This window comes from Polyergus mexicanus, unplaced genomic scaffold, assembly GCF_030449975.1.
Source record: "Polyergus mexicanus isolate NDT 795.1 unplaced genomic scaffold, iyPolMexi1.0 SCAF_2, whole genome shotgun sequence".
NCBI classification, from domain to species: domain Eukaryota; kingdom Metazoa; phylum Arthropoda; class Insecta; order Hymenoptera; family Formicidae; genus Polyergus; species Polyergus mexicanus.
Window position 1 is genome coordinate 3,950,206 of NW_027223322.1, and position 19,059 is coordinate 3,969,264.

The 19,059-nt window shown below is 33.2% G+C and overlaps 5 protein-coding genes across 12 annotated transcripts; 2 read left to right on the forward strand and 3 right to left on the reverse strand.

Annotated features, from left to right (window-relative positions):
* Nucleotides 1-405: 405 nt before the first annotated feature.
* On the reverse strand, nucleotides 406-2,725 carry LOC138941339 (uncharacterized). Its single transcript, XM_070310899.1, has one exon. The coding sequence runs from the start codon at nucleotides 1,979-1,981 to the stop codon at nucleotides 1,163-1,165; it is 819 nt and encodes a 272-aa protein (XP_070167000.1). The 5' UTR covers nucleotides 1,982-2,725; the 3' UTR covers nucleotides 406-1,162.
* Nucleotides 2,726-4,830: 2,105 nt separating this feature from the next.
* Nucleotides 4,831-9,395, reverse strand: LOC138944652 (ribokinase). Of its 5 annotated transcripts, none has more exons than XM_070315473.1 (8): nucleotides 9,315-9,395; nucleotides 7,603-7,829; nucleotides 7,010-7,142; nucleotides 6,654-6,780; nucleotides 6,287-6,448; nucleotides 5,921-6,012; nucleotides 5,604-5,792; nucleotides 4,831-5,144 (listed from the first exon to the last, which is right to left on the reverse strand). In XM_070315473.1, exons 2-8 carry the CDS (start codon nucleotides 7,650-7,652, stop codon nucleotides 4,968-4,970), a joined length of 930 nt encoding a protein of 309 aa, XP_070171574.1. In that variant the 5' UTR covers nucleotides 7,653-7,829; nucleotides 9,315-9,395; the 3' UTR covers nucleotides 4,831-4,967. The 5 variants fall into 5 exon arrangements, with proteins under 5 accessions (XP_070171574.1, XP_070171575.1, XP_070171571.1 ...); XM_070315474.1 differs by lacking the exon at nucleotides 9,315-9,395 and adding an exon at nucleotides 8,101-8,308 and having other exon boundaries at nucleotides 7,603-7,783; XM_070315470.1 differs by lacking the exon at nucleotides 9,315-9,395 and adding an exon at nucleotides 8,101-8,308.
* A 225-nt stretch (nucleotides 9,396-9,620) lies between these two features.
* Nucleotides 9,621-13,009, forward strand: Apt1 (Acyl-protein thioesterase 1). Its single transcript, XM_070315478.1, has 7 exons — nucleotides 9,621-9,780; nucleotides 10,202-10,233; nucleotides 10,315-10,380; nucleotides 10,476-10,523; nucleotides 10,642-10,888; nucleotides 10,958-11,122; nucleotides 11,207-13,009. The coding sequence occupies exons 1-7, from the start codon at nucleotides 9,733-9,735 to the stop codon at nucleotides 11,252-11,254; spliced, it is 654 nt and encodes a 217-aa protein (XP_070171579.1). The 5' UTR covers nucleotides 9,621-9,732; the 3' UTR covers nucleotides 11,255-13,009.
* A 302-nt stretch (nucleotides 13,010-13,311) lies between these two features.
* LOC138944653 (enoyl-CoA delta isomerase 2) lies at nucleotides 13,312-15,595 on the forward strand. Of its 2 annotated transcripts, none has more exons than XM_070315475.1 (6): nucleotides 13,312-13,704; nucleotides 13,789-13,934; nucleotides 14,018-14,138; nucleotides 14,276-14,365; nucleotides 14,484-14,624; nucleotides 14,719-15,595. In XM_070315475.1, exons 1-6 carry the CDS (start codon nucleotides 13,606-13,608, stop codon nucleotides 14,872-14,874), a joined length of 753 nt encoding a protein of 250 aa, XP_070171576.1. In that variant the 5' UTR covers nucleotides 13,312-13,605; the 3' UTR covers nucleotides 14,875-15,595. The 2 variants fall into 2 exon arrangements, with proteins under 2 accessions (XP_070171576.1, XP_070171577.1); XM_070315476.1 differs by having other exon boundaries at nucleotides 14,697-14,834.
* On the reverse strand, nucleotides 14,922-18,964 carry LOC138944651 (DNA repair and recombination protein RAD54B). Of its 3 annotated transcripts, none has more exons than XM_070315467.1 (13): nucleotides 18,517-18,961; nucleotides 18,338-18,437; nucleotides 18,157-18,252; nucleotides 17,875-18,071; nucleotides 17,697-17,796; nucleotides 17,542-17,634; nucleotides 17,378-17,474; nucleotides 16,747-17,300; nucleotides 15,906-16,662; nucleotides 15,674-15,833; nucleotides 15,453-15,579; nucleotides 15,139-15,375; nucleotides 14,922-15,053 (listed from the first exon to the last, which is right to left on the reverse strand). In XM_070315467.1, the coding sequence occupies exons 1-13, from the start codon at nucleotides 18,807-18,809 to the stop codon at nucleotides 14,973-14,975; spliced, it is 2,892 nt and encodes a 963-aa protein (XP_070171568.1). In that variant the 5' UTR covers nucleotides 18,810-18,961; the 3' UTR covers nucleotides 14,922-14,972. The 3 variants fall into 3 exon arrangements, 2 of the variants coding, with proteins under 2 accessions (XP_070171568.1, XP_070171570.1); XM_070315469.1 differs by having other exon boundaries at nucleotides 18,502-18,587; XR_011448849.1 differs by lacking the exon at nucleotides 14,922-15,053 and having other exon boundaries at nucleotides 15,287-15,375; nucleotides 15,453-15,565; nucleotides 18,517-18,964.
* Nucleotides 18,965-19,059: the final 95 nt, after the last annotated feature.

A 19,059-nucleotide genomic window follows, 5' to 3' on the forward strand; every position in this document is an offset into this window, starting at 1 on the left:
CTCCTCTATCGATTCTATAGAAGTAGAAAAATACGCATTAAATTTAATACGTACGTTACATTTGTAAATGCATAATTATAGTTAATACCGATGCTCGGTATTTTAGATTAAAACTGTTCGTATTTCTTATTGAAACACAGACATACAAATGTGTATATATATATATATATATATATATATATATATATATATATATATATATATATATATTAATAGTGCATATAAAATGTATATAAAAATGCTGTCAAAAATATTATCTAAGATTGTATAGAAAAATTACAAAGTTCCAACACTTGTTTTGATCGATATATAATATAAAAATATTGGTCGCATTATCTTATTATAATGTAAGCCAATTATGCCGAGTATGTAAATTCCAATTATACATATTATGTCGCTGGAAATTATCTCTATGTTTCCTTCTATTTCCGGCGCGAAATAAATCACATTATTTTCGATACATAGCAAAAAAATCTCCGTACAATCCACATCGTATTCGCGAAAAATAAATACTTAAATAAATAAATAAATAAATAAATAAATATAAATAAATAAATAAATAGATGTTGGCGAGAATAAATAGATGATATAGTGTATACGATAAACAGATAATGTGCGTCAATCACGATGGGCATTTGTGATTCACTCCGTAATCATTATCTATCTACGGCGCACGTGATGAATGCGCGATGATAATTGCATTCGGATACGTGATACGTACACGTGCGACCGGATTTAACATTACCTGAGCGATTACGTTATGAATCGAGTACGTGTTTTATCACATTGTTTGGCAACAATACCGCGAAAGCCAAGAGAATCTATAAATATTAAATGCATACGACAGCGATTTCTTAGATTTTCCTATTTTAGATGAAGCTGCACGGCGCGGTGTTACGCCATACAATACTTCTCCTATCGTTCGAACGTCAAATATCGAATAAATCTGTTAAATTCCTGGTACTCGCGCGTCACTAGACGTCAATGTTCAAATGAGTTTCTAGGCAAAAATAGAAAAAAAAAAGGAAAAGAAAGATATCCGTTCATTTGCGGATTGTAAACTACGACAACGGAATGTCTCTCTTATTCGAAAACGCGTTCTATTTAATTCGGCTTGAAGAGATAGCCGCACCTTATTACATCGTCAACCTTCGTAGCGATATCAATCGTTGATGGGTAATACTGATTCCGTGACCAAAGCGTTGAGCTCTCGAAGGGCGCACACGCAACCCACATAGATCTTCATCTTCTCTCGGTTTTCACCGTTGCCATATGACACTTCGATATACCTGTACGTCTGTATGCAGCAGTAGGCGTCGGTGTTCTGGCAGCTGCTACCGGCGTGATTGCACTTGACGTGCTGGAGGTCCTTCGGCATCCGGGTGCCCCGAATATCGGGTATCGACTCCACAGTGTAGTTGCAGATTGAGCTGTTCTGCGCCTCCTTCACCTCTAGCTCGAAAGATGCACGAAGACCGCTGTTCGTGCTGGCGTGCAGCTTGAGCTGCTGCTGCAGCTCCCACTTGTCCTGGGCGCTGAAAATCTGATAGTTCACCGAGCCGCTGTGTCCGTTGTGACGTTTCCCGCGGACGACAAACTTCGTCAAGGCATCCTCGATAATGTCCTCTTGCCTGCGTATTTCATCCTTTTGTCGTAAGGACTCGGCATAATTCCTTGGATCGTACACGTTTTTGTATCGATGAGACGACGGTATTCGCTCCTTGTATTTCGCGGGACGATCGAGAATTCGGGACGATTCACGCCTTTCCATCTGTCTCCTGTAGGGATCCTGCTGGTACTCCAGATCGTCCTCCAAGCGTCTCGATAAATCGCGCGGCATCGATTCCTCGAAATTCGGATAATAATCTGAATGAGAATGATGGTTGTGTCGTCGTCTCAGGTTTCGGCCTTGGACGACTGACATGCTGACAACACCGGCGAAAAGAACAGACAGGCATAATCCGACGCCGAATACTGCCATTATGATTTGAAACTCGTCCGAAAATTAGATTCTTGCAGAGATCGGCAGTCTTTATCGCTGATGCAATCGCTTTATTAGCGGCTTCTTCTCTGTTAACAGCGTCGTTGGCGCCTTCAGTTCAGACACTTTCGAGCGATCTCTGCTGAATCGCTTACGCAATCGCGATGAAGATGTCAAAATTGAAGGATTACAATTCAAAGTCAATTCTCGCGCTTCCTCAGATGTTTGATTTTACAAGCATGGTTTCTCTTCAAATAATTCGATCTTTCTATCGAATTTTCTTTGAGATTCGATAAGATTGATACGACGCGTGTCTCAGCGCGAGATATTAGCAGATGCGAATACGCGATACGTCAGTATCTGATTGCGAATGTTCAATTTTGACCTGTCGTTCGGCGAATCCTGTGACGTAAGTCCGACGAACTAGCTGTTTTACGGTTTGACTGTTTGCCGATACTGATTCGCTAATCGAACCTCGGTCAGTGCGACACTGACCAACACAAGCCCCTGACGGTTAGGTTAGTTTTTTAAATCTCCCCAGCGGATTTGGCGAGATCAGACGATACAATCGGATTGTTGGGACTTGCAAGTCGAGGGACACCGTCTTCCGTTTCTCGTTCGTCTTCGGCTTCGTCTCGCTTAATGGTTTGCTCAAAACTGAGTATTCCCTGATCCCCGAAGGATTTTTTATCCTGCTCGCGAACGCGCACGTGGGTAGTGTTGCCCCACTTTAACGGGGGGGAGGGAGGGGGGGGGGCTTACGCGTGCCGGTACACGCGAAGACGTGTGACTAATCGCCCCCTCTCCTTTGTCCGCATCTTGTCCGCAGCCCCTCGATACCGGGATCGGGGCCCAGGAGAGGAGAATCTTCATTAGCGCGATGCTTTTTCTTCATCTTCTTCTTCATACGCGCCCTCCTTCTTTTTGACGTCATGAGCTCTTCGTTTCCTTTCGGCGGATCACCGCCACTACCACCGCCGGTTCCCTTAACATGACATCGCTATTCACCTCGGATGTCGACGTCATCAGGTTTGGCGTCCACTTCTAACGGAAAGATGCGACTGATCGTCTCGTACTTCGCGGAATCCCATCATCGGGCATAATGCCCGGCAACTATCCTCTCTGTTCGTTGACGACGATGGTGATGACGACGATGACGATTACGCTGTATGCAACGCAGGCTCCAAGGAAGTTTTTACTTCGAAAGTAATGCAATGCCTTTCCCTTTTGACGTTTACGCGCGACACAATTTTTCCGCATTGACGTTCGCACCTGACCGACCTGAGGCCGTGTGATTACTCTTTCATGGAAAAAGATTCCCAATTAATCGATTACCGTCGTTGTTTTCCGAAACTCGATGTACTTCGCCGGATTACACGATGAGACATGTTTGTGGAAAGTCAAGAAGTACCTGAGGAACCCAATTGCTGATCTTGTCGCGGATGGAATTTTAAACCCCATTATTCACGCGTCGATAAAAATTTCGAACCACCGGACCGGTATTTTAAACGCCGAAAAGTGCCACGCATCCATCATCATCGCCGCCAAAAACATAAAAAGTTGCCACCTTCACGCGAAAGTATTTGAAATGGCATTTATGCAGACATGCTTGCCCCTTCCATCACTCTCCCTCTCTTGTTGAGTAATACCATGCCGGGCTCTCTGCTTGCACGTCGCGTGAACCAGTTGAGGTAGAATCATCAGGCACTCACGGGGTTCCCAGACGTGCCCGCTTTTTTCTTTTCTTTTTAGAATGCGACAGAGAACACGTGTATCGTGTGAAAGTGCTCCTGAAAACGCTTTCTTTATTCTAACTTCTACTATTACCGTTATTTTTTTCATCAAATGTGTATGTATGTGTGTATGTATGCGTGCGGATATATTCAGATACAGAAAAACGTAAAATTTTAAGTTCACAATTCTAATTCATTCGTTATGCGTAGAAGCGTGTAACATTAAGATTAGATTTTATAATCGTCACGTATAATATGTGGTTTAAAATACATTTTCTGATCTTTGAAAATATCCTGCAAAGTATCGAATTTATATCTATTTCTTTATTCATTTATTATTTTTTTTATGATTTGTTTTTCTACCTTTATTTCTCTTAATCCATTTTATATTTTTTTAATTGTGTGTGTGTTGTTATTTTCTTAAATTTTTTACAAAAAGCTCTCTAGATCGTTTAACAAAAAAATAAACACTAGTCATCAAAAAAAAATTAAAAGATATATATTAAAGTTATTAAATCAAGATGCATTAAATCTTTTTTATATTCTGTTTTCGGCATTTAATTATAACGCCAGATTGTACCGGTATGGAAATACAAAGAGAGAACAAGAAAGGTATGTATATAATATAAAGCTGATCTTCGACAATTTGCAGATTAGAAATTTAATTTCTAGAAATAGATATAAGCTTCTTCTAAACTTGTCCTCACTTTTTGCAAGACTGATATAAAATTTTGCCCTGCAACATGTTTACATTATGCTAATGTTGTTGTTGTTTGTTTAATCATATCTCCGAATTCTTGTGCATGAATCCTCCATTCGCGACGACTGCAAAAAAATTGCTATATTCGCCGACGATATCGCAAAAAATTACGCAGAGGAGTTCAACGATGGACCGGTTTTCCAAACGATTGAAAGAGATTTATTTCCTGTATATATATATTATTGAACAAATAAGACATGTATATAGGGTAATTCGTCGTTCGATTCTACGAAAGACATTCTCTTAATTTTAATGCCATCGATTTAATTTGCTTCATTAATTCTGCATTATGATGTAATTGACGCTATTTTTAAATATTTCGGATTTTGGGATCTGGAATATATATGTAAACTTTTTATACGTAAAATGTATTTTTTATCAATTACTTTATTCCTCCAAAACATCTTACATTTAAGAATAGTTTTCAAAGGAATAAAATATAAAGTCTCTACACGTTAAAATACTTTATAGTTTATACTTTCTTCATTTTCATTTACGTGAATAAATCTACCGAGAGATCGCTTCTCGTTGGAAAACTTGCATGTGTACCGAATTTAAGGACGGATTGCGTGGCGACTACGCAAGATCTTCTGATACATTCGTTCATTGATAGCTGTGGATGGTAAGCCTTGAAATATGCCAGCGCGCCCAAAAATGCATCCCCAGCACCCTATCGCATACGATTACACTTAGCTGGCTGGACGCAATTCCATCTTAAACGCGTATACATTTAAGTGAATCACTAAAGTGAATCAGCGGTTAGATTAACTCTGGAAATTGACCGGTTATTGGCTCAAAAAAGAACGGAAGCGTGTCGTTACACGCTTTCACATTTTAACTGTATGATCTCATAATATTAAAAGCAATCAAGAATTGAATATAAATTCATATGATTTATATAAACAGGAAGTACAGATCGAACAAACGGAAGAATAGAAAGATACGCGAAACGTACTTATAGCAAGTGTCCCAGAAACACACATCGCATGGTTCTCTAGCAAATTATTATATTTAAAAAATATTCCTTAAACAAATCTCAAATTTCGTTGAACCTAATGGATTCTAGATTCGCATGTAAAATCTCCGCGACTATGATAGTTCTGCGACACTGTGTATACGCGATACGTACGGTAGTATCTACCGGGTGGACCTCGGTGACAGGAATCCGCGTGACGTTTCTATTCGTTTTCGACGCATACACAGCCCCCAGTGGCCCGAGAGTAAGGATAATCACATTGCATCCCTTAGCCAGGAGCTTATCCGCGACTTCCTGTACATTCGACAAGTCTACGGGTTGAATGCCCGTCATAACTTCCGCCTGCAAAAGCGTAACGATATGCCCCCTTTTCACGCGTCAAATATTACATTCAATTAATTCTTACGCGGCACGCGTTAAAAGATCGCCTTCTGATCGAGATTAATACCAATTGTTCATTTTTAACGTACCTCAGTCTCATTGACACAGAAAATATCGCATAGGTTCAGGATTCTCGGATCAAAATTTTCCAGCGCGGGCGCTCCGTTGACAATCGAAAGTCCTATCATGTTACGCTCATGTAAAAACATTTATCCATAACTCAGAGCCGCGATATCGCAAGTTGAAATAATATGTCTATCTTTTATAGGAAGCAGTAGTTGCACTTGTGTGTGTGTGAAAGATAATGCATTTCAAGTATACAAGTTTTAATACAATAATTATGCAATTGTATATACAGTAATGTTTTACACGCTTTTTTCTAAGACTTACAATAGTTTGGCTCAGAGATATAGATATATTACCATTTATAAGAAAAGAATAAAAAAGAAACAAACCGTGACCCCGATGCAATTTTAATGCATGCAGCGTGGTTTCCAGCGGAATTTCGAATTGGCATAATAAAACGCTAGCACTCCTAATCATATCAACAGCAGAATCCGCGTATTCCGAAGTTAAGGATTCATTTGCACCTAACACGATAACGATACTGTTCTCCCCTGTGAACATTATTCGAATGACACCGAGATTATTTCGGCAACGAAAGTACCAGGGTTTATTTTAACGAGAAGTTTAATTAATGCTATTATTCGTTCAAATTTTCTGCGATTAATCTTGAAATGATCAAACATTTATAATTTTAATTTTCAAAAAATTAAATTTTCTAGAAGAACCTAACATATTTAACAATATTACAGAACATACCATTTTCAGCGACAGTAATGTGAGCAATACCACTATGTTTATCTTTTTGTATCTTGACGTGAGATATGTCTACATTTTCCTTTCTTAAAATTTCTAAGTATTCCTGAGCAAACATATCAGAACCTAACTGTGTGATAAGATATAAAAAATAAGATATAATACTATATTACATATTTTGTGAAATGTAATATTGTGAAAAGAATTATATATATGACTAATTGTAGAGAAATTATATTATTAAATATTACTGACCAAAAAAAATAAATATAATATTAAATATTTTTAAAAGATCAAATTAGATGCAAAAGTAATAAATTATAGATCGTTTTGTCTAAAAAGTAAATGCATATATGTACTGAAGCAATAAGTGCTGTAGATCCACCGAGTTTAGCAGCTGCCACACATTGATTGGCACCTTTACCGCCATATTTCTTTTCAAATTTAGTTCCGATTATTGTTTCGCCAGATTTAGGTAACCGTGGGGAGAAACTAGAAAATAATAATGATAATGTTCACAGAGGAAGACAATGTAAAATCTATATAATCATATATATAATCTATCTTATAGATGATTAACAATACATCTACAATTATTAATTATAATTGCATTATAATTTATTATAATTAATATCACACATACATAAATATATTATTTTTTATTATATATAATATAAATATATTGATAAATATTATATATGTATATATATTTTTTGCCCTCTTTATAATTATAATACAAAATGTATGTTTTAATCAAATTAATGATTAATATAAACTTTGATATAATATCAAAAACATTTCTCTTTTTTGCATAAATTTTTAATTGTATGTATTATGTACTGTGCGACTATAATACAATGTTAACTATAATCAAATTATAATGCAATTGTAGATGTATTGTCAATCATCTGTAAGATAATACTAAAATATTTGTCAAGATATCCTTACTCACCAAGTAAAATCAATCATACATGACCCGACAACAACTATTTTTGGTGTCATATCACACAGTTATTTTACAGTTTCTTTTTATATAATATATTAATAATAAACTCCTAAACTGTATATTAGAACAGATGTTCTCAAAGTATTTCAACGGTGATTATACTTATGCAAGATTGTGGCAGAGCTAACTGTGCAGGTCAGAAACGAATGACTCGTGTTACTACAGTTTATCATCTGACGGGCCAATAAATTCAAGAACTGTTATCAGTTAAAGGAATAATTTTTTTCTATATCTACACTGTACATATAACCTAACATATAAACGCAAATACAAACGTAAATATTATAAATATTATAAATATTATATATTATAAATATTATAAATATTATAATGGTGATGCAAATCGAGAAGTCAAAACAAAATAAATGCTACAAACACAAATTGAATTAATTTGAACCGCCGTTATTATAGCGAAAAAAATGCGTTATTTATTGCAACGTTTACCTTGACGGGGACAGGTTATTTTTTCCATTTATTATATTAAAATGGAGTTATATGTGTAGAGAAGAGCAAAGGAGGGGATAGTTTATCGAGGCTTCGCATATTGTACTAATAAACAAAGGATTGACAATCACTATATAAATTTTACAAACAATCAAACACCTGTATGCGTACACCGAAAATATGTTTAGACTTTAGACGATATTATGCATTGTCATACGTTACGAAAAACAATAGATGCGAAAGTGTAACATAATTATAAAATAGATTGTCCATATCGCATTCGCATTCGCCATATTGTGTGCATACATTAAAATCCGGTGTATTACGTAAAAGTTCAAAACTGTCATATGCTTTTAAGATATCCCATATAGTTGTTTATATATGTATAGTAATTATAAGCAACTATAATCTAATTCGCGTTTGTATGCAATTAGAATAGTTTGATAATTTGTTTTTTGAATAAATTTGATTTTATTGAGCGAGTGTTGATCCGGATTTGAATCTTCCGCCATCGAGGACGGAAGATACGTCACGATCGTAACGTATAAATCGTGACGTATAATTCAAAAAGATAAGCAATATATATATATATATATATAATGTATAGAGAATGCAAACAATATATCTTTAAATGAGTCATTTAATTAATCGTTTTTTTACGTTTATGGAACTATGTAAATCTGTGTGATCGATTTTTTATAGATCGCAGATTTCACACAAATCGAAATTTTCAGTTTCGATTGCGGACTGCTTTCAAATTGACATGCGTACAGATAGATAATTTTGCAGATTTAAAAAGACTAATATTACTTTTTAGATAAATACCAAATGTTAGTGAATCACTTTCGATCGCCAGAAAGAGAGAGAGAGAGAGATAAAGATTTCTACGAAATTGTGGAATCGATAAATCGTCGCAACGTCGTCAAAAATATATAGCTATGGGCAATTTGCCGTTTAGAGGTTCGTGTCTCAAGAAAAGCGTGAGAGGCTATTTTCCAATCATTTACATTAAAAAGATCGAGAAATTATTCATGCGTATCTCTAGCATTGAAATTTGATTTCAATTTGTGCAGGGTTGGGTAAGTTAATCTTTCTTTAAGTTAAGCTAAAAATTATTAAATTTTTCAACTTTTTAATTTAACTTTTAACTATATTTAACTAATTACTATCCAACCCTGAATTTATGATACAAACTTACGTGATTCTTAACTTACGTCAATGATGACTCGTCAAACATCACCAAGGTTATTAAAAATCAACGGAAAACTACAAAAATTGCTACACTTAACGAATATGATGTGAATGCGCTCATAACGCCAACTCCCCCCCTCCATCTACTTGTTCCTTAAATTCCTTCCCAGAGTGCGTTCGAAAAATTCTACCCGACTACCCGTACGGTAAAGTAGCGTTTAACTGACCAATCAGGGCAAAAGGAGCAAAGATTTCTTTATCGGGAGAGGATTTTCGAACGCACTTCTACCTCCTCTATGGAGAATCTAATGTAGAGCGAAGAGAGAGGGATCGTATCGTATCTCTTTCTTCCATTATTCTATATTTACGATTTTTACGGAATTGTTACACACAATTATTCGGATCTGTGTTCCAGGCCATCAAAAAAAAAAGTTACAGGAAATGACGAGCCCAGTCGTAATCTCGGCCACAACTAAGCACACAGCAACGGTAGATATCAGATCTTGGATAACGGCTGTTTATTTGGTTATACAGTGGTGGTTCTAATTGATCATAAGTGAATTACTCCCATATGATGCGTACATAGTACTTACAATTACGATTTTTTCCTTCGTAGGATTATCTCATTGACTAAACGTTATTCTGATATTCCTCGATGAATGGCATAATTATTTAATTTTTTCTTTTGTGATTATCGTCTCTGTAAAATATGAAAATTATTAGCGGGAATAATCACTAATTTTTTCGCAACGAAACCTTATCACTACTTCTATCTTATCACTAGTCTTCTGCATTCCCGAGATTATCTTGAATGATCTATTATGCGATTTATTTTATAGGCAAAAAATGTTTAAATATGAAACTATGTACATCACTTTACTCTGTACTAAGAAATATCTATGTGTTTCAGTTAATATTTCTCCATGGATTAGGTGATACAGGGTAAGTTCTCAGTTGTAATATACGAGTATACATCGCTACAACAATATAATTTTGTTAACATTTAACATGTATTACTTTTAGACATGGCTGGGCTAGTTCAATGGGCGCTGTGCGATCCCCTCACATCAAAGTTATTTGTCCTACTGCGTATGTATGATTGCTAACATCTTTTAATAAATTATGTTTATATAAGCTATAAATTAATTAATAGTATCTTAATAAAATGACTCTAATTGTTTCAGGCCTACAATGCCAGTGACACTTAATACAGGGTTTAGAATGCCTTCCTGGTAATTTTAAAATTAACAACTTATAAGAGCTAAGAATAGTATATTTTCAGTAAAGACAATAAGTTGCTACTTATCATTATATTATTTATCATTACTGAAATATATGGTGTGAATTTAGGTTTGATCTACGATCTCTGGACTCTAGTGGCCCAGAAGATGAAGAAGGTATACGTAAAGCTGCTGAAACAGTTCACTCGTTAATAGCAGAAGAGGTTGCTGCTGGAATACCTACCACACGCATTGTTCTTGGAGGATTTAGTCAAGGTGGAGCACTAGCCATGTACAGTGCCCTTACATTCCCAGAGCCTTTAGCTGGTATTGTAGCTTTGTCCGCATGGCTTCCTTTACATCAAAAATTCCCAGCGGTAAATATAAAATGTAGCATCATATACATAATATTCATACACAGAATTGTAATATTGAATTATTTGCAGGAAGCAATAGGCAATAAAAACACTCCATTGTTACAATGTCACGGCGACTGCGATCCAATAGTGCCATATAGATGGGGTCAAATGACAGCATCTCTTCTGAAACAATTCATGACACAGACAGAATTTAAAACTTACAGAGGAATGATGCATACATCTTCGGAGGAGGTAAGAAAACTTTGATCAAGAAAGATTTATCAAATCTCAATTGTAATTTACGCTTTCTCTTCATAATTTTTATTGCTTTTACAGGAAATGCGCGATATAAAGAAATTCATCGAGAAGGTACTGAAGCCGTAATAGATCAAATTAAACATGCATTGATATTTTAATGGCTACCTTCAGCGTCTAATTGTATATTATACTAAAATTATTCCAATTTTGCAATTATTTAATTATACATAAGTTATATGAACTTTAAAGACATTAAGTAAAAAATGATTAAAAATCTTCCGAGATATGGGAAAGATGCAGTACTACATAGGAAAAAAAAATACTTTCTAGAGGAATATACTTATTTACGATCTCTATAATTTATATATTATCTATATATTTAAACTTCAATACTCTAGTATACCAAAGCGTTCAAATAGCAATACAAATTAATCCATGTGGTTCTTAATCCTTTTAGTATGCATCTATAATTTATTGGCAAAAAAATTTATTTTGTTTTCATATTTATAACATCTAAATATATATATATATTACACATATATATACAGGGTGTCCCAGATCATTTAGGACAATACTCGTATGCAGATAGAGCAGACCAAACTGAGTCGAAAAGTCATCTTTCATTTTTTTTTATAATGCTTAATAAAGGAGTTATTATTGAATAAAGTTTAGTCAATCAGCGCCAACCTTTAGCCAGGCGCACGTCGGTGAGCCGCGCGCCGTGAAATGTGCGCTGCCGCATACTATCAGGTGCGCGGCTCACCGACGTGCGCCCGGCTAAAAATCGGCGCTGATTGGGCAGACTTTACTCAATAATAACTCTTTTATTAAGTGTTATAAAAAAAAATGATACAGGATTTTTCGACACAGTTTGGTCCGCTCTATCTGCACACAAGTATTGTTCCAAATGATCTGGGATACCCTGTATATATATACACATATATATATGTATGTATTTTTACAAATACGAAAATTATATTTATTTACAAAATCCACATTGATGTGGCAATACATCATTGAAAGATCATAATACGAAAATGATTGGTTTTATTCATTTTTACGATTTTAATCTGCGACAATAGTAATAAATTTACACATAACTTTGTGTTAAATTTAAAATAACATTAAGTTAGATTAAAAAAGCAAAGAGCTTTTCGCATCAGCTTTTTTGTCGACGGAACTTCCATCTTTTCGCGCCTATATTATGTTTAGATAAATCTTGTTTGAATACAAACAAAATACGTCCAAGAAGCACTTAAATAGTTTATGTATTTGGGGCAGCTGTAAACATTCTGCATTTAAATTTCTATTTCGTGTGCGATTTAAAGATGAAATGTTAAAAAATAATTTTTGCAGTTTATATTATCTAGAAGATAGTGACACAAAAGTGTAGTCTGTGATTACACATTGTATTGTCAAAACCTATCTATTATCATTTATACCCAGATATATAAATCAGGATTCCCTAAACTATAGCGCAATTTGGTATAGATCCTTAACAAAAAATATATAAATTATCGTGAAATAATTGAGTAATGAAATAATTTGAGTAGTGAAATAATTTGCAAAAATTTGCACAACTTCAGAAATATATTCTTTCAATATATGTATTATTATAGTTACGATATAATTATGTTATAGTTATGATGAAGCAATTATAAGTCGCTTCTCAAAAAATAGCAAAATCGATTTTAGAATTAATTTAAGTTTGGGAAATCCTGTGATATGTACTCCTAGTAAATATCATATTAATACATTATACAAAATTATACGCTAATGTATATAAAATTATGACACTTTCGGTTGATTTTATTATTGGTACTAACGTACACTATCCAGTAGACAAATAATAAATAAATAAAGAATAATAAGCTCCGAATATTTTTCATGAGCTTTCTTTAGAAATATACTTTATAACTAGCGACAAATAGGGCATTAGTTTGTAAGTTGTGTAACATTTCATCTACATGAATAAAGTGTATAAACAATTTCTTCCCTAATTATATAATTACGAAGATAATGAAGATAAAGCTGCACCGATTGGTTGGAAACCTGTAATATCTTGCGTGCATTTGCAAATTATTTCATTTACACATGTACATATATATATGAGTATTTTTAACGTGCTCTCAACCGAGTAGTTAGTTTTCGGGTTTTTTTTTATACTTTCATTTCTTTTTTCCTTTACTTAGGTATCGATGACCTTGTGTGTCGTAATGCAAATGATTTAAAAAAAATATATATATGTTAAGTGTTCACAGTTGATAGTCCATAGATGTTGCAACTTTCCAATCCATTCAAAGCAATCTTTGGACTGATATCTTTTTATAATGACCATTAACGATCTATAAGATATATCAAACGACGCATTATATTTTTTATATTTCTTATACATTTTTAACGGAAGAAAACTAGCAGTGATCAAATAAAAATAAGAGGTTATAAATTTTTAATTGTTCCAAACAAGTTCTTTCATTATGGCGCATACAGATTCCTTTATTTTGATCACTTTGAATAATGGAATACAAAAAGTGGTGCTCAATAAGCCTGCCAGGAAGAACGCACTTTCGATTCCGGTATACACAAATATATATAATTCTTAAACCATATAATAAAGTATAAATAACATAAATAATCGTACATTGATTTCTTATCTACAGATGTACAAGGAATTAACGATACTTTTGAACGAATCCGCCAAAAACGATGAAATATTGACATTTGTGTTAACAGCAAACGGAGATTTTTTTAGCAGTGGTAATGACATAGGTGCTACTATGACAATGGATACGATTTTGATAGTGAAGTAAGAGCAGTATTATGTGAAAATTTATATATAATACATCCCTATAAATATAGAAAATAAATTCATATAAATATATGTTGCAGGGACTTTATTGATGCAATAATTATGTATCCGAAACTTTTGATAGCTATTGTAAATGGACCAGCAATAGGAATAGCATCCACAATATTAGGAATTTTTGATATAGTATATGCTTCAGATAAGGTATCTAAATCTAAATAACCCTCACATTTGACAATATATTAAAGTAATCTTTTAAATAAGTTAATATATGATGATTTTTGAATATATATGAATATATTATATTATTATATTATTGTTGAATATTATGTAAATTGTAGGCATATTTTCAAACACCGTTTAGTTCTTTGGGTCTTGTTGCTGAAGGATGTTCTACATATACATTCCCCAGATTATTGGGACCTTCCAAAGTATAACATATTTCATTGCAAATTATTATTAAAATTATGTGTGCAACTATTCTTTTTATAAAAATATTAGGAGAGAAAGAGAATAATATTTCAATATTATATATGTAAATATATTTAGGCTGGAGATATGTTGTATCTGGGCTATAAAATGAATGCTCAAGAAGCTAAGAAATATGGATTAGTTAGCAAAATATATAATCATGACTCTCTTGAAGAAGTGTGGGACTATTTGAACAACATATCTAAACTTTCTTCAGAGGTTATTATTCTTGCTTATAATGCTTTTTGCAAAACTATTTATGCTGTAAAATCATAATAATGAAAATAATAGAGTATATATTTACTAATTTCAGTCAATATTGGCAACAAAGCGATTGGTGAGTAAGTGGAATAGGGAAATATTATTAAAAGTTAATGCAGAAGAAATAAAAGAATTAGAAAAACGGTTTGAGTCTCCTGATGTAGTCGAAAGATTTATAAATTTCTTATCACGAAAAAATAAGCTTTAAACTAACAATTAAAATTATATAATATAATAATTATAATTTTTCACTTATCCATTTTTTATTCTATATGATTTAATAATAAAAATATAATTTTTTAATCTTTAATTAGTTTGTGTATGTTGTATTGTAGAATTTCTAAATATAAATGTTATATAATCGCCTGCTTCTGTTAACATAATGTCCTGTAAATTTATGTATTTATATATATAAACACTAAGTTTTGAACTTAATTTTTAGTTATTTCTAATAATTTATACAATTTATTACCTGCATAATGTCAAGCGGAATTGGCTGTTTATAATGTTGCCAATCTCGAAGCTGATTTATAGTTAAATTTTGTTGAGATGGTTTATCATCTGATATAAATTGACAATCTTCCATCTCATTATCATTTATTGTCGATTCTTCAGAAGACGATATACGTCCGTTGTCCTGACCAGAACAAGAGCAATTCAATAAGTCGTGTGTTAATGAAACTGTATCAGTTGTCAGTGTAAATAGATCCTAAGAAAGAGAAAATATTTTAAGTAATGACTTTTGTATAAATATTACCAAAGTTCTTTTTTTTTAATGAAAAGTACCTTTAGTTCCGCAGTTGACAATTTTAAAGATCCAAGGTGATTCAGATCCACCACAGACTCACTCAGACTAGCTTTGCTAATTTGCCTTTGGTATATTTTTTCTTCTATTGTACCTGTTGTCAATAATCTATAAATTTTTATTTACATACAGGATTACATATTCTTATTAAATAATATATTGATATATATTGGCATTATGACATTTATTTATGCTTACAAACCTATAAATATAAACATCCTTCTTTTGTCCATCTCTCCAAATCCTTGCCATAGCTTGTACATCAGACGCGGGATTCCAATCAGAATCAAATAACACAAGTCTGGATGCTCCAGGTAAATTCAAACCAACACCACCTGCCTTGGCACTTAGCAAGAGGACTTCTGCAAACATTATTTTAGTGAAATATCTGTTCAATTATTATCAAGATATATTACAATTTTTGTAGAACTTACTGTTATTATCTGATCGTGTATTAAATTGCTCAATTACTTTTGATCGTGTAGAACATGAAGTAGTGCCATCCAATCTTAAGAATTTTAATTCCTCTATACCACATATAGTTTCAAAAAGATCAAGTGTCTGTGTATAATAGGAAACTAATACTAATTTCTCGTCGGTTTTTTTTAAATTTCTCATCAATATTTGTAGAATTGTGATCTTTCCACAATATTTTATAAAATTCTTATCCTGTTTCAATTGCATTGTACATATTGCCTTTGATAAAGTTTTGCATAGCGCATTCTCTTTGTCATTTATGAACAAGTTTGGATGATTACAAATTTTTTTAAGAGCAATAATAATAGACAAATGTGTATGACTTTTATCTTGTAGACAAATTTTGTTGAACCAAGCATTGATAACAAGAGAATACAAATCCATCTGCTCGCTGGTTAAAGAGCAAAACAAAACTATTTCGTATTTACATGGCAGATATTTGTTTATTGTGTTTTGTGTACGTCTCAAAATAAAAGATTTGGTGCGCTCATTTAATTCCGTGGCTCTTTCAGATCCCAGACTGACGACGTTCTCATCAGCATTAGGGCATTGAGATGCAACAATAGGATCTTCATAATAATTCTTATATTCAAGAGGAGAGCCAAGAATACCAGGATTAACAAAATCGACTAATGTATAAAATTCTTTCAAATCATTCTGTATAGGAGTACCGGTTAACATAATCCGATTTTTACAATTAATCTCGCGTAACAGCTAAAAAACATACACATAATGACATACGCATAAATCTACATGTATTTACACTTGTATAAAATATGTAAATCAAATAGTGATTACTTTTCCCGCTTTTATACTGCTATTTTTCAGCCTGTGGCCTTCATCACACACAAGTAAATCGAAGGTAATCTTATTAATTTCCATATAACATTTGATGAGCATTTCATAGCTAATAATCAATACTGAATTTTTGGGATGCTTGATAAAATCTTTAGGTCTATTTTTTCCATCTACAACATATGGAGATATTCTGTGACTGCCTAACCATTTTGTGAATTCTTTGTCCCAATTGTTGCACAAACTGCGAGGTGTTATTATCAACACGCGTCTCACGATTGGTTTGCCATATGGACCCTTCTTTAACATTGTCCAAATTAATGAAATACATTGTAAGGTTTTGCCAAGGCCCATCTCATCTGCCAAAATTGCACCAAAATAATGTGGCACTCTTAGCCCCATTAAGCATTTATAAAGAAATACAATTCCATAACGCTGATGTTCTCTAAGCTTTGCTACTAAACAGAAATCCACTGAAACTTCTTGCTCCTCATGGCTTACACATGCAGAAGAACTCATATATGGCATGACTAAGGGCTCACAATTCATTACTAGTCCTTCAATATAAATAAATATTAATATCTCAGAGATTATAAAGCACTTAATTTTTCACTCTTTTATAAATATGTAAAACCTTTTGTAACTGCTTTTGTTGAGGTTTCAATTTTTTCTTGTACCACTTTTTCTACAGTTTCCTCAAAATGCTTCTCTTGTGATACTTGATCTATAATCTAAAATCAACTTTGTCAGATTTTTGCATATAACATTGCATAAGTAAACATTGATATAGACTCTTACCTCAATTTGCTTATTTCCAATAATTAATCTGGAACCTTCTACTGCATTACTCAGATTAATTGCTTTTTTTCCCAGAACTTTTCCATCTAAATTCTATTATATCAAAAATATTAAAAACAATTTTCAAGTTAAAAATTTATAATTGCTTTAGTTACCTTAAGAATTGCGCTTTCTCCAGTTACTTCCAGCAAACCATCGCCATCCCATGTTTTGTACTTCTTTGAAGTTATTTGGCCATACATTACATTGAAGATGCTATTAATATTTATTTATTGGTATACACAATAATTAAAAATTAAGTCATTTTAATATTTACTTTTCAAAAATACTTACATTTTTGATATGTCTGTTGGAGATAAATTTACAGTAGATGCTTCCTTTTTGTAAACTGAAGTATCAGCATCTTCTTTTTTTGGCAAAATAGATATATATCCAGTAGATGCCTTAAACTTTTTTTGTGGTTGTTCGTCTATTCTTTCTTTGTAATGCTCTTCTGATACAGATAACTCTTGCGACACCTGGTCTTTAATCTAAAAAATTTTGTCAGATTTTTTATATATATTTTATATATAATACTTTATAAATATAACTATTTAATATACAAATCATACTTACCTCAATTTGCTTATTTCCAATATTTAATATCGAACCTTCTTCCACCGTACCACTTGAGTTGATTGTTTTTCTTCCTATAACTTTGCCATCCAAATCCTATCATAAAATAAATCTTATTATTAAAAATATTAAAACATGTATCTTTCTGAGTTACAAAATTTATAATTGATATACTAATTACCTTAAGAATTGCGCTTTTTCCAGTTACTTCCAGGAAACCATCGCTGTCCCATGTTTTGTGTTTTTTCGAAGTTACTCTGCCATACATCACATTGAAAATTCTGCAAGGGATATTAATATTTATTTGTAAAAGAGACAGATCAAAATTAATGGCTTAATATTTACTTTTAATATACTTGCATTTTCGGTTTTGTTTGCGGCGAATCAATTATTGAAATATTCTTCTCGTAAACCGATACACTGGCATCTTGTTTCTTCGGGGCATTGTTTTCTATTTCAACGTTATCGACCTCATTCTCTATATTTTCCTTTTCAAAAATGCTTAAAAGCTGCGCGTTACTTCTAAGAGATTTTCTTATCGAATCGTTCGCTGCTTCTTGTTGACTCGCGTTTGCTTTACTTTCTTCGACATTCGTTCGCGATTGAGCAATTAAAGGGGATATAAATCCCTTCACCGATTTGTTCCGATACATTAGTAAATCAATGTTTAATGATCATCTAAACACGATGATTTAACAACCGAATCTTTTTTAAAGGCGGGAAACAGAATCAACAAAAATCGAATTTGCATATCGAATCGCTGATTGTGCATTGAAATAAACAATGGGCGCGTTCAGGAAACACAACTGTTGAGCATCGTCTTATCAATACTCGACGTTGATTTGTTGGTTCTAAGAACCAATCACGTTCGATTGCTACTCTACGGTTGTGTCTCCTGAACGC